The sequence below is a fragment of the Chaetodon auriga genome, chromosome 10, assembly GCF_051107435.1.
Source record: "Chaetodon auriga isolate fChaAug3 chromosome 10, fChaAug3.hap1, whole genome shotgun sequence".
In the NCBI taxonomy this organism is placed as follows: domain Eukaryota; kingdom Metazoa; phylum Chordata; class Actinopteri; order Chaetodontiformes; family Chaetodontidae; genus Chaetodon; species Chaetodon auriga.
Window position 1 is genome coordinate 8,499,160 of NC_135083.1, and position 25,391 is coordinate 8,524,550.

The following is a 25,391-nucleotide window of genomic DNA, read 5'->3' on the forward strand; positions in this document are numbered from 1 at the left end:
TCATTGTTTCCGCCGTGTCTGGCCTGTTGTCATTCCACATCACTCTCCAAACGCTTTACCTGCACACAAAGAGCAGTAGTTGGCCATAAGCCTGGATGGTCCCCATAGCTTCATGTTGTTCGCCATCTGTGCTCAAGGCAAAACCTCGCTACAACCATTACAGAGAAGGGCCGATGAAAGAGATGAGCCTGGGAGGTGACTGGGAGGTTAATGCAGCAGCTACTCTGCACCGCACATTCAGACAGAAAGACAGACAGAGGAATGAAGTTTGTGAAAAGGGCAAAGGTGGTGAAGTGTGTTTGGGTAACCTGATCTCATTCCCAGAGCGTCAAATATCGACGCTTTGTCACAGAAGCACAAGGTATCCTTTAGCGCCTGTAGGAGACGCACCGGGCTTTGAACTAACTCCAGCGTAAACTCATCTGTGTTAGACGACAAGATCAATCCAACATGTTCTCATCCCGGCAGCGCACAAAGACTTGCTGCCAGAAGCTTTTCTGACGTGGTTAATGTTGTGAACAGTCGCGGCAGGTTAGGTTTAGGCACCAAAACTAGTTTACTCGTTCACTTTGGCTTCCTCACAGGACGTGAACCCCCGGCCTCCTGGCTGAAAGTCGTGTGTTTTCTCCCATCCATCCATCCACCTCGCCTTCCTTCACTTGCAGACTTTCTTGCTCTTTATACCACATTTATACCATCTGCTTGCTCTGAGCGATTCATATTACTGCAGGTGAGTTTACAGTCATGTTACAGCCTGTGTGTGAGGCGCCAACAGGCGTGACAAAGTACTGGGAATGAGACCAGGCTTGTTTGTACGTAGCAAGTGACCATTAGCTAAGCCCCGCCCCCTCACTTACGGTTGCTATGACGGTCAAGCCTTCTCTTTCTGCAAAGCTAGCTGTTCCTTTTAACAATGATATCGGTGACAGCTGAGACAACCGACGCTGGCTGATTTATCAGCTGTAGCTAGCTAGTGTAAGCTCATGATAATGCTGACAGTCCATGGATTGGCTGAAAGATTTAATGTCTGTTTAAAAATGAAGAGCCAATGAAAGGGTGTTTTTATCGATCTACATGTTTTAATCATGGCCAGAGGCTGCAACTTTAACTGTTTCAACTGTACGAATCAATCAGCCTGCTAAAAGTTTGGGTGCTCCCAGTGAACATAAGCATAGAACCTCCGGATGATTTTCTTCCTTGACAATTCCAATAAAGTTTATTCAAAGGAGTCAATCTAAGCAATGCTGACAAAAAGAGAGAAAGGCGTTGTGACTTTGTGCAGCTCTACATTGAACAGAAATTAAGAAGAAAAGAAGAAATAAGGAGCCACAGCTGAAAGACGCAGACAACACTGTCTGTTCAGCGGGAAGTTCAGTTTTATATCACGGCACAGTCTGAGGCAGAGTTTTAACACAACATGTAAAATACCTCTGCAGTAATATTAAAGGCTCACCACAGTTAAATAATAATGGATCTTTGTGGGAATCGATGTGGGGAATTGGACCATGGAACTGCTCAAAGTGTAAGACAGCCAAACATAATTTCTGACACGCCAGAAATCCAATCCTGACTCCTGAATCCCCCCCCACCCCCCCAGACCGCACGTCAAGCAATAACGCATCTGACAGAAATTCATGTTGCTTAATCCGTACAGTGTCTGCCTGGCTTTACATAGCACATGATAGCTACATACATGGCATAATGCAAAAGGTTACCTCTGCAGAAAGTCCCTGACAGCTGCTGATCCGCAGAGCACATGGAAATAAAAGAGCATTGTCTGTGTGCCGTGGGGTCGAGCACAGGACAATAATATAGATAAAAATGGACGTTTCAAAGCTTACTGTAGAAGAACACATTGGGACAAGCTACAGAGCTGCTTTCACATGAGAAGAAGATTTGAGGATGAGGAATAACAGACATGTTTGGCAGCAACTCCACTCAACTTTGGCTGGAGTTGCTGGAGGCTAAACTTCCTCAAATCAAATGAAGGCTGGGTCAGAGACACTACTACAGTTATTATTTTAACATGTTACTCCATAATTCAGTCAGTTGCTGGCATTCCCCTTGATTTTGAAAATAAGAGCAGGTCCTGTACAGCAGGCAGTAAGCTAGCTAATGATAGCAGCTTACGTGACAGCAGACAAGCACGCTCTTTAATCCGTCCCTATCACTTCTGCTCTCTTTGGTTTTGGAAAGTTGATAAAAAAAAAAAAAGACAGCACCATCCAAACTGTCAAATATCTTTCTCACTACAGCTCCATGTGCACTGTTTCAGCGTGTTAAGAAATCAGTCGAGGCCCTCCGTGTCCTCGTCATGCCTTCTAAACTGTGATTGGACAATGGCTGTTTGGAGTGTCCAATTGATTGCTCAGAGAATTAGGAAGAAATGAAATTCTACCATTACAAGAGGAAACAGTGAGACATACTGTATGAGAGCAGTGATAACAGCTTGAGAGGCAGCCTGAAGCTGCAGCCGAACAACTAAATCAAGATACCAAAGACACATAATAATCCCCAAACACAACAAAACAAACCTTAATCTATAGTATCTGGACTCCTGCAGCTTTTGACCACAGATGTCTCGTTATTTTTGCAAGGCTGATCTCCCAAAGCCCGAGCAAAGTGAGCTCATGGTGCGTCCACTCCACAACAGGAAGTGCAGCATCGCCATCTATAGGCCAGAGCGCCAACGACACCCTGCAGAGCCGTAACAACAGCTGCCTTTGACACAGTGCCTGCTCACATGTAGACACACATTGTGCCTACAAACACCACTTTCAGAATCAATTACTCACACACCACAGGTCACAGAACAGTTCATTACTGTTCAATTACCAGTGAATGTTCGATAGCGAGCCCATTACAGGGGAAAAGTTTCAACCTCGCTGCCAAGACAACGGGAGAACGAGTATGACATTTTAATGATACTATTAAAGATGAGCAAGAGAAGAGTACAAACAAATAAATTACAGCAGATTATGATGAGCTGTGTGAAATAAAACAGAGAGAGAGAGAGAGAGAGAGAAAGTGGGGGCAAGCAAGTTTGGCAATCATTGTAACTAAAGATGAAGCTGGCTTCTAACTGTATTGATCAGCTGCATCCCATTAACCCGACTTACCATTTATCTCACTGAGATCCATAATATTATTATGATCACTGTTAATGCCATTGTACCTGCACAATATTTTAAAACTACAGAGTAAAACTGCGTGTTTTCCTGCATCGATTCGCACAGGTTGCTCGGCTCTGCGTTCCCTTGGGTTGTGACTCACTCGAGAGACGATCTGCAGCCGTTAATGTCTCCTCTATAGCTAATTAGGTCACACTTGACACACCTTCCCGCATCTTTCTTCCTGGCAGTTATTCCAGTTATTCTAGCAGAACACGCTTCTGATGAACAGAAAGTTTACTCCTCCACTTCTTCCAGATTTGGATTTATTGTTTCTTTCCTCCAATTCCCAAAACGGTGCGGCTCCCACGTGGAAAACCACAGCACTTGCTTTAGGTTTCATCAGATGAAATTTGACGAGGTGGCAGGAACATGAAAGAAAGGCCTGGAATGACAAAAACACTTCCGAGCCGAGCGATCATTGGTTGATTAGGGAACATCCATGCAAATGTTCCACAACATTTTGAACTCCTGCAGTGTTTTTTTTTACAGAAACACAGAACGCTCGATCAATGAGTGTTTACTCAGCCTCAACAAAGAATTCAAATACAAATTTCTCCCCTGCTTTTCCCAGATTTCTACTTGATGTTTTCGCAACATATTTGGTCTTTTTATGTTTGTTTGTCGCTTTTTATGTTTTGCCAGCCAACACATGGACTCAAAGTATCTCTGGCTGGCAGTGAAAAGATTTTTTTTTTTAAGAAAATCACACATTTTCTTCAAAAAGGTGTATCTGTTTAATAGAAAAACATACTGTACAATCTGGCAAGGAAAAGCAAAAGTGCCATGACAACAGTGTAAAAAATGCTCGATTTTGAGCATTCACAACAAAACTTAAAGAACAGCAGCTGAAACTGATAGATTATTACAGATTAGATTGTTAATACTGATGCGTCAATGCATAAGCAGCGTTTTTATGCTGTAGTTGAGGTACAGTAGAGCTAGTTTTAACTGCTTTACATTCAGTTAGTCCATTGGTTTCCACCTTGTCGGGGTCAGGCTCCTCCAAAGGGTCACAAGCTAAATCTGACGGGTTGTGAGATGATTAATGGGAGAAGAAGGAAGAAAACACTTCTGTGCATTAAACAGTTGCACAGGCGAATCTGAGACGTTTAAAGGGAAATTGTTAATAGATTTGTGAAACGTGACAGTGGATAAGGATGCACTGTCACTCTCCTGCCTTTCACCAATACACACATGCCTCATATACGTCTTTCAAAGGGCCCCGTTCTTGCAGTGACCGGGTGACGGAGATGATAGATCATCTATCTGATGTTGGCAGTGTACTCCTCCATCATATGGATGGACACAAAGGCTTCACTTCCAACTTGAAAGGATCCACTCGCTCTTTTGTCGTATTTGACAAAAGGAGCTCTAATAATAAAGAGAAAACCTTGGGATGCACTAAACAATGACCTGGAATCAGCTCTCATTATGGCAGCAGTATTCAGATGAACAGCCTGTCCCGTCATTATAAGGCAACGTTTATATAGACCTGAAATAATTACTTATGTGTGAACCACAGGGAAGACACTAAAGGGTCGGTTCACCTGTATCACAAAAAAAAGTTACACTTTACAGTCTTTAGCCAGCCCAGTAGTTATTCTCTGCTGAGACGTCTGCCGTATGTGGAGGTGGTTGAAATTTGGTTTGCGCTGCTCAAAGCATCACAAAATGACATTTGGAAAACTCGACAGCAATGTGTCTTTGTAGAAGCGACGTCCCTGTTACTCTGGACAATCTGCAGACATCTCTGCGGACAGGTGTCACTTCATTTAGCCAGTGGAAAATAATCCCAGTGAAAGCTGTTGACAGTGAGGCATTGGACACAAAGGGCAACTGGCAAAATGTGTACAAATCCTTTAACAGTGAGGGTGACGAGGGGCAAAGCAGCACGCATTCACATAATATCAAGTGTGTGCATGAACGGAAAGCTTGCTGTATGAAATAAAGTAAAGCGCAAATTCATCCCGCTGCTGGAAATACGATTTGGTCGATTCATGGGAGTCATTGACGACATCAAAACTGTAAATGAACACCAGCCTGATCACTGAGGACAGATATGTCCCCAGTCTGCTCCTGAATCACGCCTGACTAATCAGGAGTGACGACACGTTTCTATCTTTTATCTCTATTGCTGTGCAGTGTACAGCTATTTGTCGCAGAAGGAATAATTCAAACAGGTTTATTTGTTCGAAGTTCATTCATTAAAAATATTTTGCAAACAGCAAAATGTGTGTAAAAACAATCATATTTCAGAGATCTGTTAAAAAAAAAAAAAAGCAACAACAACACAGGAACATGAATATATTATGAGGCTGAGCGCCATAAATCAAGCTGAAGACAATGAAAGTGTCAAAATGCTGAATTATTTCAGAGAACACTGCATGTTTGATCACAGCTTTGAATCGTCGATGAAAGCACATTTCCTTCTTCAAATGCTCCCTGCGGAGTGTGGTCTCACAGCGAAAAATAAGACAGAAAGAGCGACAAGAGAAAGTTGGCTGGCAAGTCCTGGCTCCCCTGGCGTCTCTTCCAGCACACAGCCAAGATGGCCATATTGTGTCTCTAAACAAATCGAATGGTTGGCACTGTGACAAGCCAGCCTCTGTGGCGCTCAGATTCACCGAGTCAGCGCGACTGTGCTCCTTCATTCCCAGGTCACCGCATGCAGCCGCCAGCAGGGAGCCTCGGTCGTGTTTACTCAACTGCTGGATGGCAACTGTGTCATTAGTCTTTTGGCTGCGACTTGAAAAAAAAAAAAAAAACAAGGCGCATTGATTACTTTGTGCTAAGTTTGTAAAATAAATGCAGCCCATCTTTAGTTCTTTCCAATTCATTAAGTTACAATGTGACTAAAGATTCCTGCTGGGTTGAGACTGAGCCTTATTTATAACGTTTAAAGAATGGACATTTAACCACAGGCTCAAGGGTTTTACTGAGCAGATCCATCTCTCTCTGTAGGTTCACAGCACACACACACACACACACACACACACACACACACACACACAGAAGAACTGACTGACGTGACTTACACTTATTGAACTTATCCTCACGATCAGCCGTTTTCTTCTGGCAGTTACTCTTTCTGATAACAGATTAATGGTTTGGTCTGTAACGTGTCAGCAAACAGCGAAAAATGTGGAAAGCGACTTCAGTCGAGCTAAGAATCCAAAGAGTATAAGTAATAAAATATTCAATTTACAACTACAAAACAGAGAAAAGCAACAAAGGAAAATAACAACCTTAAAATATTTGGCATTATTGCTTGAAAACGAACTGAAACGATTCGCCTAAACCGCTCATCTGCACCTTCCGAAACCATTTAAACCAATCAGTGTTATGATGTCAACGCCGTGGTTAAGGTTTGGTTAATTTAAGCACATAATTAAGGTTAAAAAAACACTGGGATTTGGCTTAAAATGACTATTTTTGTTCACATTAAGTGGCCCTCATCAGTGCGGTTACAATCATGAGGAAGGTAGGAAAGAGGAAACAAACAGCGGCCTCTGATTGGTCCAGTCGTCCTCCCTCTGCGGACTCTGTGGCTCTTTAATAACATCACCTGACTTCCTCCTTTGCTCATTATTCCTTCAGTGAACAAATGCTGGTTTTGGGGCCGAAGCAACTGACGCTGAAATCCATTACGACACCAGAAAGTTCGACCTCAACATCATAAACTTTTACATCAGGTATTTATAGGACTGTGGTGACACTGCAGACAGGTTTCTACTTTTGTGGTTACTCGGTGTATATCCCATAGTGAATAAAAATTATTTGCGCACAGACAGAAGGATGTTTATGAAGAAGCACACACTATGACAGACAGACACTACATAGATATGCCCACATAAAGCTGAAATCTCTAAAGAATCCAGAAACCTTTTTGCTCGTGAAACAGAAATGGCTGCTCCCTCTGAGGCAGTGAATGTCTACTTTTTTTACGACGGCACTGTAAAAGGCACATCTTTGTGAGGCACACCTACACAAACACGCACATGCCACATACACACGCGCACACAAAGACCTGACAGGCTCAGGCGCACACATCCATTACTGACTTCCCAACAATAGCCCTTTACAGGCAAATAAAGGGAATTAGTGTAAGAGCTGTAAAACCTGTCACACCTCCTGTTATATGTGTCAGACAGTCAAAGTCGGAGGAAAAGGAGAAGGAATGTGTTTAATGGGAGATAAGAGAATCGATAAGGGAAAGAGAGAAAGTGAAAAGATTAGCCACGAATCTGCTGTGGACTCACTGGGATGCAAGCAGGCTAATTGCTCTGAGACCAACACGAGGCACTGGGATGGGGAGCGTCAGCAGCTCTGATCGATTCTTAGAAGTTCTGCTGATATACTGTATGTGTGCGAGTAGGGGGCTGGTACGCATGTAGCCTATAGGGATGATCCGACTGATCAGACGAGCAGCAGATATTCGCAGAATGAAGCAGTGCAGATCCTCTAAAAGAGGCAATGCCACAATGTGAAATTACACTGCGAGGAAAAGTCCTGCATTTGAAGTCTTACGAGCGCTACCCTGATTCCAAAACAGTGGGGACGCTGTGAAAAACAGAAATAACACAGAATGTGACGATATGCTAATCCTCTTTAGCATATAGTCTGTTGAAAACAGTACAAACACAATAGTTTGAATGTTTCACCTCATTAGATTCATTGATTTTTGTAAATATCTGCTTATTCTGAGTTTGATGCAGCAACATGTTTCACACAAGTTGGGACAGGAGCAGCAAAAGACTGAGAAAGATGTGGAATGCTCCAAAAACACCTGTTTGGAACATTCCACAGGTAAACAGGTTCATTGGTAACAGGTGATGGTATCATGATTGGGTATGAAAGGGGCATCCTGGAAAGGCTCAGTCGTTCACAAGCGAGGATGGAGCGAGGTTCACCACTTTGTGAACACATGATTGTATAAAGGAGATTACTACGTGGGCTCTAACACGGTTTGTTTGCACGTGACTGTATTCTGCTTTTGTGTCGCTGTTGTGTTTACAGCATGTTTCTACCGCCCCCTAGTGTTTATTTGTGAGACGCTTCACTTCACTTCTAACGTTTTCACGCTTGAGACACACACTGAAACTTGCTCTCGTCAGGTTTTCTCTATGAATTATTCTGGACGCTAACTGAGGTTTCAGCTTCTTGGCTTTTGGCTCACTCACCACAAAACTTGTCGGACATCCAAACTCCGCCGAAGAACTTCATTCAAGCGCGTTTGACGGCGCAGCGCATCCAGTTTAGCATGTTTGTAACCGTAATGTCTCCTGAGATCCGCCTTTTTACACTGTGAGCTCGTCCCCACACACCTACAAACACACCTAATCTTTTAGTTAAATGAAAAAAGAACGTTAGTCCGTTTCTCTTGGAAAACGCGACACTGCGTCTACATACGTTTCACTGACAGGCGCCATGATGTATTGACAAAATATCAGCTGCTCTCACGGCTGTGTTGCATTCAAAGACCGCTCGGAAGAACGTGCCACTCTACTAATTCATGTTATTTTCTTAATTGTTGAAAAAAGTAACTGTTTTTGTATTTATGAATTGCCTCGCGGGCCGGATCAAACGGCCTCGCCAGAGCCCGGATGCCGGAAGTAATGCTATCATGTAACAAAGGTGCAAACTATAAAATAGGATAACTTTCAAATCGGGAACTATTTTTTTTTCTACACTTGTGTTCACAAATATTGTCGACAGGTGACAGAAAATACTGGACAACGCTGGAGTGGAGACTGTGCTGCCATCACTTGTGTACTTTCTGAGTATTTTTGACAGTATGAAGACCAGACCAGTAAGAGACAATCAAAATATTTCTTTTCTTTTGTTCTTGTTTTAATAGAGATCATTCTCTCTCAATCCATTGTAAAATAGCAATTAAAAACTTTTTTTAAATTCAGATATTTACATATAAACAAGTGGCTGTGCAAAATTTACAAGATATTGGCAAGAAAGCATCATTTATTTGTCTTGTTTCTCATATATGTATTATATACATATATATGAAAATGAAGACAAACTTTCCCAATTAAAAGTTTTGATTGATAAATCTACAAATAGTAAACGTAAGTATGTACAGTCATAAAATTTGCCAATAAACATTCTTTCATAAAATGACAAAAGGTATAAAGATCAAAATTAGTATGTGCACTAAAAATATAAAAAGTTATAAAGTGGGTATGTTCATCTGATCGAGTAGTTTTAGAAAACTGATCTGTCAAAGTGCCGTCCTCGCTCTGCGTTTCACGTCCATGTTCACTCAACATAACCCCCGTCATTCATAAATATAAAAATGTGGACATACAACTTACTGAAAAATGTCTGATTCGCTTAAATGACTGCAATCAATAACATTGATGGGATTCACTTCTCCAAACTTTTCTTAAATTCACATTATAGCACACGGGCTGCAGACCATGGATCCTTTGCATTATTAACAACCACTTCCTTTTCCAAGTACTAGTTTTGATTTCTTTCCACTAACTGCCTCTAAAAGGCAGCCACCTATGTCCATTCTTTCTAAATGGTACAAGGCTAAAATGTGCTTGAGAGGGCAATCCATCACATAAAACATCCTTCCATGAGATAATTTAGCCAAAAAGTACTTATTTGAAAAGTCTGCAGCTCTTTGGGTGACATTTATGACAGGCAGGAAAATGACTTGAAAGCTCTGCTTCTCTGTAACATTCAAGAAAATCAGAGCCAAATCTACATTATTACTTTCATAATGTAAATGTTTCATTATTTGCTTTTTTTTAAAAATCATTTTTTCATGATTATGTGCAACGATAAAGTGGAAAACAATTAGTTTGGAAAGGACGTTTGCTGTGACGGTTAATTGAATTTTCCATTGTCACTGAAGACATGAATGAAAACTGCTGACAGCTGGGAAAAAAGTACGGTGTGCTTTGGAAAAGATCTATAAGAATGCAAAGTATATGCAGTCTGTGCTTTAAATGTGCTACAATCTGAATAAAAAGTGGAATTTCGCTTTCAACCACCATTGTCTGGAACTCTCACAATCAAAACCCTAAAGTTCAAACACCAACACGACATATAAATAATCACTTATGTTTCCAATCAAGCAAAGACCGACAAAGAAAGTGTACAACAAAACAACAAATCATACATCCTCAATGTGGAGAGGAACTATTGGATAGACGAAGTAACCGGAGCTGATCAACACATTCTAATCCATATGGCTTAATTTGGTAAGAAGGCAACTCAGCAGATGACAAGACTGGTCGAGATTAGTCTCTGTAAAACAATCCACAGGCATTAACATGGTGCTAAAATATAGTATAAATGTGTGATAAATTTCAATCTCTGTTAAGAACTTAAATAAACAGAGCGTATGCGTTTACATGGTCAAAAAAAAAAAAATCAGCAATACTGCAGTTTTGTAAAATCAGGCTGTCGCACCTGAACGCTGCACATTAGTCTAAAATGGAACCACTTTGCAGAGATTCCCTGCTACGACACAGATGTCAGCGAAATGACCCTGACGATCTGAAGTGTCAGTTCACTTAAAGACATTTGTCTTGTGTGCAGCATGAGGCAGTGCATGAGTGAAGTGTGGTTGGGTGCAACTGGTCTCTAAAGAGCAAACCGAGAGGCACGCTGAAATCAGGGCCGAGTTCCAATATTTGCTTCACCTCTTTACTGGAAATACAAAAAGGCCTGTGCTTGGAGAGGCTTTCAAAAGCTGGCGTCCTTTCAGTGTTCCAGATCATTTTCTCCCCACAGTCACACGTCTCATCATTCAGCAGTGGGTGATCAAAGAAAGTACCGGCAGAAAGGGTCTGTGCAGACGGTCAACTCTGCTTCCTGAACGCCACTGAGCGAAACTAGTCATTTTAATGCGGGTGCTATTTGAGGAAGCCTTTATAGAGCAGTTGTGAGTGACTGGTCCCTCGTTCGTTCTCCAGGCAGAACAGCAGGTCCCTGAGGTTGACTCTGGTGATGCGCTGTCGCATAAACTGTCTGGAGCCCGCTCCCCCGGAGCCTCCAGGCTGGGAGGGGCCTGACCCTGAGCCCTGGAGTGCAAAAGGCAGCAAACGCAAGAAAGACATGCAGTCTTTTAATGACCTTTTCATTGCACATCTGAAATCATTCACAACCCATCTGCGGCAAATGGTTCCGTATCCCTCACCTCTGCACTGGCACCCCTGACAGGAGAGTCCATTTTCCGTTTTTTTCTCGGGCCGATCGCTGCCAGCGCCGTTAGGTTGGCTTCCCTCTGCCTGATCTGAGCCAGCTCCTGCTGCTGCATCTGGAATACAAGCAGCAACACATGGATTAGTCTCACAGACGAACTCATCTAATGCCTCACAAAGAACGCATTCACAGTCACTTATCGCAGCATACGGCACACTTACCTCTTTGGCCTTCTGTTTAAGTCTGAGCTGCTCTGGGTCCTCTTGCCGTGACCGAGACTGCATTAAGGTGGAGGACATTTTAATATTTCAAGATGGATATGTTCAATGTATTCACTCACTCACTCACTCACTCAGTTAGCAGATCTATTCTCCCATGACAGTTAGTGGAGGAAATGTATACTAATGACGCTGAGCCAAGATCGCGCACTTGCCTCGTCTATTAAGGCAGCGTGCGTCGGTTTCATCCTGTCAATGATACCGTGCGTCCTTGTTTATATTTTGTTACCTTGGCAGCCTTCAAGAGAATCTCTCTCTCCTGCTCTTCCTTCCTTTGCTTCTCCATCTGATCCAGCTGCTCGAAGAATTTAAGCTGTGCTCGAACATCTCCGACCTGCTCGCAGCGCTCATCCTCCTGAGGGGCGAATGACGTCGCCAGGAAGGACAGAAAGGTGCAACAGGAGGATTTAAAACAGAGTGAGTGACAAAAGGTCTCAGCAGCTCTCAAATGACTGCAAATAATCGTCACCTTGAAGCTGATGTTCTTCTGCTGTGCCACTTGTGACACTTTCTCCAGCAAGTTTTGCAGTCGCTGCTGCGTGGCGTGGGAAATGTAGTTGATCACATCGGCGCCCAACTCGCTGACGCCAAACTTCTTGCCTGTGACAGCGGGAGGAGCGTGGGTTAAGATTTACACGGCGAGCGAGACGGCGTCAGCATGCTGTACGTTTTCTCTTAAGTGCACGTGTCTCACCAATCTCGAGAGCTCTGCGGGTGAGTGAGGAGGTGGAGAGGAAGGTCTCGTCCTTACAGGAGCGAGTCACCGTGCCAACAAGCTCGGAGTTGGTTGCTAAGATACGGGCGCTCTCCTCTGACAAGTTGACTCCGGCCATGGAGGCCACATCATTGATATCATCGTCATCCCTGGACGAAACAGAAAAAGCGAATGAAATCTCTTTCAAATGAGACAATCTCAACTGTTTCATGTAGCTGCTGTGGTCTCTTAAAGCCTTAAAAAGGTAAACAGTGAGGTAATTCAGCATGCACCATAATTAAAGAGCCTGAAGATGTTGATTCAAGTCAGTGGAGAAGACCCCCGAGTCGGCTCGCATTTTGTCAGTCGAATGTCTGCGCTTTTGTTTTTTTTAGCTGCGTCATTGCACACAGAGCAATACAGGAGCACCAGCATGACAGACTGTAAACTTCAAAAACGTCGTTGAGTCTCAAAAAGGCCACAAACCACAAAACTAACTGTGATGGAAGCGGAGACGGGCGGCAGAGACAGAGGGCAGCTGCTGCGACGCTCTCTGCTCCGCTGATGCCTGTCAGTGAAGTCAGCTGAACCGCCTTTAAACCAGCGATACAATCTCCTCTACTGCCGTCCACTGCGTTTGGCTTTTCGCTGGCAGGGCTGCCGGCAGCCCGGCAGGACAGACGGTCCGTGACACGCTGGGATATTATCAGTGTGTTACGAGCAGGATGCACACTTTTACTGTGTGGAGATCTGACAGTTTCACGTCACAGATGGCGAAGAAAAGCATTAAAATGTGAGTCTTACAGGTGAAACACAAGACTCATGTCGGCTGGCGTACGTTTAGCGTGGCACTGAAATGCCACATAAGGATCTGTCTTTGGCGCCAATTTAAGTGTCATCTTTCTACCAGGAAATATGTGCACAGAGCGGCTTTAAAAAGCAGCGCTTGGTTAAATCTCTTCTTCCCCACCTGTCACTTCCCAAAGAACAAAATGTCCTGAACATCAATCATCTAGTAAGGCCAGGAATTAAAAAAAAAAACATGTCTTTTAGACAGTAATTCTACTTCCTCTCCCAAGTTATCCAAATATATTTTCACTGAAACTGAAACTATGGAACAGCATCTTGATCCAGCACACATGCCACCTTGTATGCGAGGCAGAACAGAAATCAATGGGCCCTTTAATCATATTATTATTTTATGTTCACAAATTTGTTTCACATCATAAACCTGTTTATTAGTTACACTTGTGCAGTCTAATGCAATCTGGAACAACGGGCCTGTAATAAATCCTATGTGCTGCTGTCTGTTAGCCAAATTGCCCCTTGGTGACATTAAAGCTTTACTCAATCTTTGTAAGTGCAGAAAATTATTTTTGTTGATACTCTGTCAGAATAGGTGTAACTACCATGATATATCACCCAGTTAAGCTAATGAGGCCATGAATTAAGATAATTGCGGCATTAATTAGCAAAAGTGTCTCTGCTAACTGATTTATCATTAAAAAAGCACGAGGGGGGTAAAATATGAACAGAAACTATGACAAATGAAGTCACCACGCTGAAATCTCCCAACGGCTTTTGAGACTTTTCAGGTACGCTGTTCCTAAACAGACTCATTTACATTACACAACGACAACACTTCTGATATGTGGCTCAACATCGCTGAAGTAATGTTACACTGAACAATGAGAGCATATGAAAGCAGGATATGTAAGTCTTCATGTTGGTTTTCCACTTTTCTCTTTCCTCCTTTTTTTCATTTTCTAATGTCACTGACTCAGTTTTGCTTGTGCAGAGTGAATCTGTTTGCAGATGCATAAACAGCTTTTCACAATTTCCTCATAGTTTTCTGTATCTTTGAGCTCCTTTGAATGTCAAAGTGAATGCACACTGCACGACCTCTATTACAAGAAAATGAGTTTTTCCACATCATGAAAATTTAAGCAGCAACGTCCACCAAAATGTAATATAATCATCTACTATGTGGCTGTTTTTGTACTTTTGTAACATTGTAGTTTTTTTTCTATGCACTGCTGTTGAAATGTAGCGTTCACAACAATGAATCCTCACACAGATGACATATGTTTACAGCGTACCAAGTAAATGGAGCAACATCTGACCTGCTTCTGGTCTTGATATCGGCTGACCGCCACAAAAACCTGAATAGTTCGAGTTCAGCAAGAAGTGAGAAGGAACATCACTTCTCAACCTCAACCTCAATACATAAAGGCTGCAACTAACAATTGCTTTCACTCCTGAATAATCCAGCAATTATTTTCTATTATTTCAGGGCCGCAACAACAAATCAAAAAAGATTTTCATCATCGATTAGTTGGGTCTGTGTTCTGATGCACAGCACACGCCATGGCAACATCTCCTAAGGTGGGGACAGTCGGCCAGCTCATATAGCTCATGTGATGAATTACAGGAAATAATGAATAAAGATGATAAAGCTAGATTAAGCTAATGGTTGATGAAGCTAACGCCCCTTTGAAGTCACAACAGAAACACCTTTTATTCTCCGTGCATGGCTGCATCCTCAGTGTCCATTTATTACATTTAATTACGTTACATTTTTTGAATAAAATGCTGGGAATACTACAAAATGATCGATCAGTCAAAGTGATAATGGACACATTAATTGATCATCAAAAATAGTTGTTAGTTGTGGCCCTAATCTCAAAAGGTTTTTGAGAATGAAAAGTATTGAAACTAGAGACTTCTATTTGGACTATTATGAGACAACAGACACTGGTATTCATCTGAACGGGTCACTAACCTGAAGGTTCCCCCTCCTGCTTCCTTCAGCTTGTTCTTCTGAGCAGCAATGAGAGGGGCCTGACTGACGACTTGCACTTTGGCCCCTGGAGCCAACGTCTGCTTCACGGCTGGAATCGTTCATGGAGACACACAGAGACAGATGCAAAGTCAGATTCTTGCTGGTAACGGAGGAAAATTCAGATTGCTAGTTTAAAACATGCCGTGAGTCTAATTTCTGGTGCTTTTTGAGTCAAAGTGGGCACCTTTGGTCAAGCTTAGCATCCTGCATTTACAGACAGTATCCACAAGATGGCAGCACCTCCACAGTGTACACAGTAAATGGGTGAACGACCAAATACAGACTCATAAACGAACCAATGTATCCTTTCTACAGTGCATTTGTCAGTGTCGGAGTCTGTCCGCAGACGCCCGTTGAACATAGAACGATGTACCAAATAAAGAAATAATAAAATACAAGTGTTGGTACTGATTTTACATGCCTACTGACAATTAACTGCATCTTCAGTTCACCGTGTGCAACAAATAAAAGCATAAGTTAAGCCTGAACACACACCTGTCTGTAGCTGTTTGACCACCTGTGGCTGACCCACAATGATGCGACTATGAGTCTGTCCTCTGAGTGTTACCATGGGAGACTGAGCCAGCGTCACCTGGGGCCTCACCATTGTCCCCTGTTGCTGGGGCACTATCTGCGCACATTCAGCGACAAAGAATCACAATAAAAGCACAGACAAGAATAGAAGTATTAACTCTCACATGCAAGGCTTCCACTCGTATGTGCATTTGAATTCAGGTAAGTGTCACACTGTCATTCCCACTAAGCAGCACAATTACCAGTCCAGGTTTACTGTGAGGCGTCTGAGTGAGGCTGATAACTGTGGTTTTGGTGACGGCAGTGCTGGTGGCCGTGGTGGCGGCGGTGGAGAGGGAAGGTCGCAGCACCACGGCGGTGAGGGCTGTGGACGCTGCTGGAGTGCTGGTCTGAGGGAGCAGGCTCTGCTGGATGAAGGCCTCTGAGTCTGGGGTCATCTGACGCAGTGCAGGGAGACTTCTCTGTGGAGGACAGAGAGAGGGACCATGTGGTCAGTGCAGCTTATAATTGGTGATTGTAAAGTAAAAGCAGCAGCACTTAGGGATGAACGGCGCAGCTTCTGTCACACACTGAAAACAAAAAGAAGTACAGAGAGTTTATTAGGTGCATCTAATGAGAAGTTCATAGAGGCTTTTTATTTTCTTTTGTTTGGGTTTTTTTTTTTTTTTTTTAGCTATCGGACATCCCACTGGGAAAACAGTGTAAGAGCTAATTGTAATGATGACTAAATAATAACATCTCCCACTGGCATATCAGCAAATAAGGCACTAATGAATATGTTTGTAGATTGATTTGGATTATGGTTCAACAGCTCTATTAATAACGTGCTCTCACACTGTTATACATGCAAATCAGTGTAGCTGTATTACACTTGGTGACACACATTTGTCAATACTGAGTTTGCTTTTTCAAAACTCTCCACACGGCATCATAGAGGTCAGTGTGACTGCGGATTATTCCTCATTGCTACGACACAAAATACATTCAATGACATCATCTGTCCAAATTGAGGAATTCTGTTGTTTTGCATGTTACAGACTCCAAAACCCAACATAACACACAATTACTGTTCATTAGGCTGCATTCTGCTCCATTCTGCTACACCTATATCTAAAAAGAAGTCACAAAAAACTCCTCACTGGGAGACACAACATTGAGCAGCTACTCTCATTTTCGTTTACAGTCCATCCCAGGATGCTGTCACTTTTCATTCCACCTTAACCTCCTGACTACCAGGAAAAAAAATATTGTCCATCACAATTTTTTTTTTAAATTCCCAACCTTTGTAAGGTAATTAGAATACTGGAAACATTTTCTTTAAAGAAAAAAAAATAGACTTAATTACACTTTTTAAACACAAATACTGTGCTAAAATACAGTTAAAGTAATTCAGACAATGTTTTAATGTGTTGTTAAGAGACTTCTAAAATCTAAAATATGTCAACAACCTTTCCAGCCAAAATTTGCTCAATAGAAAGTATTATGCACTTACTTTTCCTCTTCCCATAAAGCCCCACCCCTTCACATTTGGTATCATTGAAAAGCCCTAAATGTTCTCTGTAGATAGCAAAAGGAGTTAATCCAGTAGTATGCAGTGGGTGGGAGATATTCAGGTTTGCAAATGTCCTCCACAGAGGACAAATTAGAACTACTGGTAGTCAGGAGGATATGGTGCAAAGTTTATGACCATCACAGGATCAGATGCCCCTCATTGATACAATGAATGCTGGCTGTCTGGATATATCTGCAGAAGGCTGCTAGGGATGGATCAGGATCAGGATTCACTAGCAGTGGTGTATTTCTCCATCTGTAACGGAGGTGTAACAGTGCACAGATTTGTCCCGAACTGCTGGGTACACAGCATTCAGTTCATCTCCCTCGGTTCAGTACGCCCCGTGACCCAAACAATTACGTTCACGTGTGCACTTCAGTCGGTCCATTGTGTCCATCCTGTATAAACGAGCGAATGATCAACTCCACCGGCAGTCGCGCTCACCGCTGATGGATGGACGTCCACACGGAGCGACGACATCGCTCCTGAGCGGGAAATGAAAGTCCAGTCCTGCAAACTCGCCCCGTTTATGAACGGCAGACAAGTGCACATCTGGCAGAGAAACTAAAGGAGGTACTGTCAGAGTGAATTATTCATTTCATACTTGAGAGCACACAGGTCAGAGCCTTCGGACTGAGCAATGACATTTGTGTTATTTATCTTATCACTGACAATCTGCCAGTATTTGAGCACCTTAACTGTTTCATTGAGAATTACAGTCAGAGAGCCACTGCTGAATGTTTGAATGGTGAATATTTCCTTGTCATTCAGTACTTAAAATTTAAATTTTGTGTACAATTATACCCCTGATCTGTAGCGGTCTATGGATTAAACGTATCTGTAGTGATGAATATGTATAGTTTTGTACTGCATTGCTGTAATCAGTTTCATTTTGTGTCCTTGGAGTCACTCTATAGCACACTGAAGCACATAGCAGCATTTCCGATTCATTCATGTGGCATTGTGTTGTGATGTAATGGTAATGGAACCATGGTTTGTGCCACTTCAAAGACAACACTGATACATATTGTGATTTCACCTGTTGTTAGCAGGGTTTTTTAGGTCACTCTGTAACAAGTAATAAGTGAGTGTTCTGGTAACAGAATTGATCCTGAGGTGTGTATGAGGTGTTTTGGTTGTGAGCTGCTGCTGTCCTGAGCAACAAAGTGAAATCACTATAGAGTATAGTATGTTGCCAATAACGATACCATGAAACATCAAATATTTCTTTCTCTCCTGTCCCGTTAAAGGCTGACATCTTAGAAATTATGTCTATTCCAATTAGCCTGCTAAAAACCATCCTTTATTCGCAACTTTGGGAAAACGTGAGAAGGAAGTCGATGTATCTTATTCTGAAAGAGCACTAAATGCCTGGAGAAGAGGGAAGCAGTTGCTTAGAGCTCACTGGCTTGAAGGGAGGTGACTCTTCACTCTTTGAAACTTTTGCACGTCTACAAGTCCTTCAGAAGGGTTTCCAAAACATTTCGGTGTTACACAACTCATAACACGCGAACCATGTGTTTGGTGCAGGATAATAAACTCATTGTTTAACCAAATCGTACCACGCGGCTGTCAAAGGTCAATTCTCTAGTCGTAAATGTTTAAACGAGTCCTGGTTCTGCAATTTCAGTTTCAAGCTCTACTAAAACATACAATCAAACCAGGCTGTGTGTTAATGGGTTTGCTATATGTTGTTGAGTTGATTTTCAGTTCATGAAAATTTACTGTATGGTTTCGAAAATAATGTCATTTCACATGATTTCATTATTTGGTCATTTCACAACTACGATTCCAAAAAAGTTGGGGTGCTGCGTAAAATGTGAATAAAATCAGAATGCAACCATTTCCAAACAAACTGTGTTTACCGACAGCAGTTTAAGTGTTTTCAGTGTTCCTGAGCCCATGCGGTAACAGCCTTTATAATACACATAATATAATCCCATCCTTGCTTGTGAACGCCCCTTTCATACCCAATCATGATACTATCACCTGTTACCAATCAACCTGTTTACCTGTGGAATGTTCCAAACAGGTGTTTTTGGAGCATTCCACCTCTTTCCCAGTCTTTAGCTGCTCCTGTCCCAACATTTAAAACGTGTTGCTGCATCACATTCAGAATAAGCAGATGTTTACAAAAATCAGTGAAGCTGATGAGGTCAAACATATCGACTCTCTGTTTTCAGTTGAGTATGTGACAAAAAGGACTAGAAAATGATCAAATTTCGGTTTTACAGTGTCCCGCCTCTTTTGGAATTGGGGTTGTATGAAGATTCAAATTCCCAGAACCATGTTCACGTAAAGTATCTCTGACATTAAAGAGAGTAGATTATGTGGTTAAGAGGGCGAGAAGTCTGCAAAGCCTTTAATAGGATTATAGTAAACTTATATGAATTTAATAGTAACCATAAAGTAAGGTGCGGTTATTATCTAAAACATGTATCTATGCTGGGCAGTGTTCACGCTCGTGAGGAGCTGGAGTTGTAAAGCAGACAAGGCCGCAGTTCACGCAGCATCAACCATTATATGTGCACGTGTGCTGGTGAGTCTCTGATCTCACCTTCAGGAAAGGCACAAGGTACGGCTGCGGTGAGGAGTTGAGCTCCTGGTATAACCTACTGGTGAAATCTTCAGGCTCAATCTTCGCTTCCTGTTGCACAACGAACACACACACACACAAAAAAAAAAATCAGAACAACACAAGGATGACCGCCTCAGTTCAGTCTGCCTCCGCCAAGCAGTCAGGTCACCAGCTGAGGTCACAGTGACCGTGAGAGAGAGAAGTGAAATGTACCAGCAGACTCTTGACCAGCTCCTTGACGTTGGCCGTAGTCTCAGATGACTGTTTCCCACTGGATGCCAACTTGATCAGCGTAGACAGAAAGTTTCTACACTTTTTCACGTTCTCCAGTGTCTCCTGCAAGCACAGACACATACAGTGACATTTTCTTCTTAAAACTACACGTCAGACTCTGAGTAGAAAGAGAAGCAGAACACAAAAATACCCTACGGTTATTAAGCATCGGTATAATTAGCTTTGAAAGATTACAAAGACAAAAGCATTCAAGGTTAGTACTTCTCTCTTACAGCTGTGATAGCTGTTGGAGTGACAGGGGTCCCAGTGGCCCCAAGGGGTCCCACCCTCTGTGTAACTGCTGTGGCTGCAGATCCGGGCTGCACTGTGGTGGGCGTTCCTAGTGCCTGTCCCGGGGTGGTGGCGGTTCCTCCCAGCATGATAGTGTTCTATATAAGTCAGTGAATACACAGTCATGAAATGAGACTCAAGAAAATGACAAGGTCAGCCGAACAGTCTTGACATGTTTGGTCCTGGGGGGGACAGAGCACAATACATTTTCATTTCCACAAGCTTTGTCTTTCCAGGAAAGAGATCCTGTATGTTTGCTTTCACTGAACGCTCTATGAAATTCATACACTGCATGTACAACATAAATTCTATGGAGCTAAAAAATTCTCTTCCATAAATTACAATAGACAAACAGGGATTTGTGGATTTGTGCCAGCCGAACGGTGGATTTCCACAGGTGCAAAAACTTTCCACCTACACCAGTGAACCTCCAGGGAACGGAGATTGAGAGGCCGGAATCTTACATGTTCACCTGAATAATAAACTGGAGTGGACTGACAATACAAAAGCACACTATAATGAAGGCCAGAGCAAACTGTACCTCCTGAGGAGACTCAGGTCTCTGGGGGGTGTAGGGGACACTCCTGAGGACCTACTTTCTAAGCTATCGTCCCTGATGGAGAACATGCAGGACGCTGACAGCGTGTGAAGGAGAGACACCACAGGTCCTCCTTCCTGCTCTGTCATACATTACAATCAACGCTGCTCCCAGTAGACCACACATACAGAGACTGACAAATTCCCTCTGGGCCAGTTTTCATCTTGCATTTCAAAGTAGGAAATCAATCCTAACTGGTCCAAGAGAGATGCATTTATCTCGACTTTCTAAAACGTGACTCCTATCGTCTCCAGTGTAGAGGAGAGCTGCAGAGCTGTTCCCCGCAGGGAGACAAACGTGTGCACATTCCAAGAGGAGCAGAAATATGAAGAACTTTGAACTAACAACAAGCATCTTCAAACACATACGAGTGAAGCAAAATTTGTGTGGGTACCTGTGTGAGGTTTGTGGACATGGGAGACTTTACCTCAGCTTTGAGTGGTCAGAAACATTAGAAAAAGGCTATATAAACACAGTGAAGTTACCATTAACATTAAAAAGAAAGGTCTTGAGTGAAAAATTAACTTTTATGAAAAGGGGAACAGCATGACAGACACCTTACACTAGAAATTATATTTCTAGAGTGATGTGGGCTGTAGAGAGTAGGGGGGCCATTGATGTCACTGGTCTCTCTGAGTCAGAGGGGGTGTGGAGCTAGCTGTGCACTTGTTTCAGAGGTGGCAGGTAAAATGGGGAGTGAAAGGTAGAAATTATCCCCCTGCCACAGCAGCTGATTGGGGAAAAAAAAAAACATTTTCAGACCCTGTGAAACATCTGAATTTAAGCCAAATGGATTGCTCTCAGACTGCAACACGGTGCCAAACAGCAGCTCATTTCATACATGTTTGCTTTAACTCGATTGTCCAATAGTTTTTAGCGTGAGCACAAAGCAGATTTTGTGTCGCAGAACTTTGTCCTCCTCGTCAGCTGCCACTCTTTGTGCCGAACGACCCACACAGAGACCCGACAGCTTTAATGGCATGTGGTACGTGAACACTGTAAACCCTGCACATGGGATAAAGGACGTATGGTGGAGTTACCTGTAGTACAGGAGGCCTCTGCAGTGTGGTGGAGGCTGTCACAGTGGTCTGGACCGTGGAACCTTGTTTAATAATGGTGGTGGGGGTAACAGGACGAGCCAACAGTGATGTGCCTGGAGCCTGCAGAGCAGCAGGGGATATGATTGTTTTTTCACCAACAATTCTTCATTTTGGTGGTTTCTTTAGTTTTCTTCCGACATTTTAAAGTTGGACACAAAGCTCAACGCAAGCTAAATGAAATCAGTACACTCTGCCAATGATTTTGACTGGTCACTTACCTCATAGGCAGAGCATGCATGTGAAATCAGTCAGGCTGGATTATAAAATTCAGTCTCAGTTTAAAACCACAGTGCAGAATTTACTGGGATCATCCTTCTGTGTGCAGTGTAATATTAAGCTGTAACTACGCCTCACCGCTTAACTGTCAGTGAAAATGTCTAAACACCAACGTTCTTTTAAAGCTTGTGTTAATATTAATAAGATTGTTCTTAAAGGGGTTTACAGAAACGTGCTGTAACAAATAGTGACATTTAAAGGGCATCAATCACATCTGGCAAATACCCAATCTATTAAATAAGGTTATCATCCACATCGATACTGATCAGTTTATCAGATCTATGCGTTACTACCTAACATTAATGAGTCACGTTTTCTGTGTGTGACTCCGCCCGTGTGTCCAGGAGTCCTGGTACCTGTAGAGAAGTGATCTGGACAGGTGGAGTGCTGGTGGGGGCTGCGGGTCGTGGTGTCATGGCGCTTTGGGACTGCGACTGAGCCTGCATCTGAGCCAAGGTCTGCTGGTGAATCATCAGCAGCTGCCCGCTCTCGCTGCGAACCAAGACCATGCCTGCAAGACGCAAACGTCAGGAGGGTTGAGGTGTCAAAGGTCGCAGCTTTTCTGTCTCAACAATACACTGTATGTGTCCATGGAGGGGTTTTTTTTATTACATCCTATGTCCTGAGATTTCAAGGCAGTCAGCGGCCGGTCAGACCAAACTCATCCACAGACATGGTGCCATAAATCAAAAGCATTTCAAGCCGCAACACATCATGTAATTTGATGTTGCAAGCATCCAGAACACAGTACAACAACACTAAAACTTTTTTATGGCAGTGGATAACTTATTGTAAGCCAGTGTATTACTATAAACAGGAGCCAGGCCGTTATCCATCAAACTGGCTGTGTGACAGGGATCCAGTACATAGTAATACTCCAGCTTACTACAAAGTAGCACCAAGTCACAGAGAGATCAGACAGGAGAATTAAGCAGCAACAGCAAAAGCTTTTTGTGTGAGCTGCAGGAGATTCATACATGTTGAAATGGTGCGGCTCTGTTTCGTTGAAGCTTATATTTGTCTGACCAGTCGGTCTATAGCTTGGGTTAACTATAAACAACAGAACTCCCAACCAGAGCGTATTTATATGACTATATTTGACACATCCAGACTGCCCTATGCCAGAGAAAATCAGAAATTATCCCATTAGTAGCTGCAAAAGGTAAATTCTGCCACTGCAAAACCTTGGAGTAATATCTGAGGTCAGAGACCGGCTAACAATAAGCTTTTACAAAATGTTTGAAACACACACACACACACACACACACACACAGAATAGATGCTTAGAGACACACAGTAAACAGATGTTGATAAGACAACAGTTTGTCTCCAACAAGTAATAACAATCAATAGATGGCAAACAGAAAGCTGGTTTGACACACTGTGAGGAATAAGTTGGCTGACTGCCCTCAAGGCTTTTAATCTGGTGTGCAGTTTGTCCACCTCTAATCTGCTGTGTGCGGCCTCAAAAGTTCACTGTTGACTGCAACATATCTGAAACAATCACCTGCCTGTTGACACAACGGCAGCTAAGAAACGTGTGCAAATACAGCAAGAATAACAGCAACATGTTGACACAGAGGCAATGCTGATTCACGTCTAACTTGTTCAAAGAAAACTTGCAGATGCAAATAAACTGTTCAGTTAACAGTGTGTTACCTGGCGGGAGCTGAATGTTCTGGATATTTGGGGCGTTTTGTTGCGGCTGAGCGAGTCGAGGGGCCAACACCTGTGGAGCAATGGCTCGTATTCCACCAGGAGGAGAGGCGGTGACTGTTGACGGCACTGAAGTCCTCAAGTTTTGCAGAACAGTCGGACTCCTCATGGTCGCCGTTGTCCCTGTGGCAACAGTTGAAACCACGACGTGTCCACCTGTCTGAGTTATAGCTTTTGAGGAGTCGAATTTGTTGACGAGGGAGCCAGCTGTGCAGGTGACGCTGACGCCTGGGGATGTTAAAACAGTGGTCGGGCTGCCTCCGCTTTGTGGGGTGTTTGAGGGAATTTGCATAGGTGGCCTAACAAGCGTGACCGTGGGGACGCTTTTCACGGAGGGCTGAGACGAAATCACAGCATTGTGCGCACTCGTCGTAGAAGTTCGGATAATAGTGCTGGGCGCTGCAGACAGAACTGCCGCGCTTCCTTTGCTCACAGAAACAGGTCCGTTGTTGACAAGCGTGACAGCGGGCTGCGAGTTGCTGCAGCTGCTGTCAGCGGAGGAGGTGTCGGCGATATGACAGTTCATCACCACGGCACTTCCATTCAAAGTTTGTACAGCGGTCGCTCCAGGTTTCCCGACGCCAGACGTTGCATCTGACACTACCGTGACGACTCCGCTAGCCGTCCCCGGCTTGGACTGACTCTGAGCGGCTGCCACGCTCGGTCCCGCCGCCGATGTGGTCCCGGCTGCTCCATCCATGCTTGAACCGTGGGACCCCGCACTGTTAATGACACCTCCTTGCACTCCTGCCCCTACAGCAGCGGAAACACATGAAAACAAGGGGGGTGTCGAACAACTCTCCGATTCCCTTTAGTTTCGGGAAACACACAAGTGAAGCCAAGTTAGCTACTATCAGTTGAACAACGTGACCAAAATTAGCTAATGTTAGCTAACCGGAGTGGGCAGCTATCTTACCTGCTTTAGCAAGCTCTTGTTGAGAAAGTCCCATTTTGCTGCCCTGAACATTGGAATTACTACTTACAGCTGAGTTGCCGACGTAATTTGCTGCAGACTGGGCCCTGGCTGTTGGGTTGACGCGACCTGATCCTGATAGTTCAGACTCCAGAGATCCGACTATATCACTAACTACTTTTTCGTCCACCTCTGTGTTGAAGAAAACATCGTCCAGCAAATCGGAGCTCGCCGCCATCTTTGCCTAGCTACGCTCGCTCGTGAGACGCATGCGCCGATTGGATGCACCCTCAGTGACGCGGCCTCACCAGGCGCTGTGATTGGTTCCTCGAAGGAAATAAAGGTTGGAACAAATGGTCGAGAGCTGCAGTGTAGTGTGTCAGCGCCGTCTGGCAGTTCTA

The 25,391-nt window shown here is 43.4% G+C and overlaps 1 protein-coding gene across 1 annotated transcript; it reads right to left on the reverse strand.

Annotated features, from left to right (window-relative positions):
* Positions 1 to 9,025: 9,025 nt before the first annotated feature.
* Positions 9,026 to 25,240, reverse strand: LOC143327460 (transcription initiation factor TFIID subunit 4-like). The gene is made up of 16 exons (XM_076741811.1): positions 25,061 to 25,240; positions 24,021 to 24,830; positions 22,718 to 22,872; positions 22,026 to 22,145; positions 20,330 to 20,485; positions 20,037 to 20,159; positions 19,803 to 19,892; positions 15,936 to 16,154; positions 15,655 to 15,790; positions 15,100 to 15,208; positions 12,318 to 12,487; positions 12,093 to 12,223; positions 11,853 to 11,978; positions 11,567 to 11,623; positions 11,341 to 11,460; positions 9,026 to 11,224 (listed from the first exon to the last, which is right to left on the reverse strand). Exons 2-16 carry the CDS (start codon positions 24,775 to 24,777, stop codon positions 11,057 to 11,059), a joined length of 2,637 nt encoding a protein of 878 aa, XP_076597926.1. The 5' UTR covers positions 24,778 to 24,830; positions 25,061 to 25,240; the 3' UTR covers positions 9,026 to 11,056.
* Between the last annotated feature and the right edge of the window lie 151 nt (positions 25,241 to 25,391).

Coding starts and splice junctions, on each gene's coding strand:
- LOC143327460 (XM_076741811.1), bottom strand. CDS start 24,777: ATGGATGGAGCAGCCGGGACCACATCGGCGGCGGGACCGAGCGTGGCA. Junction 15,209..15,654: donor GGTCAAACAGCTACAGACAG/GTGTGTGTTCAG, acceptor GAACGATTCCAG/CCGTGAAGCAGACGTTGGCT. Junction 12,224..12,317: donor CCGCAGAGCTCTCGAGATTG/GTGAGACACGTG, acceptor CCGCTGTCACAG/GCAAGAAGTTTGGCGTCAGC.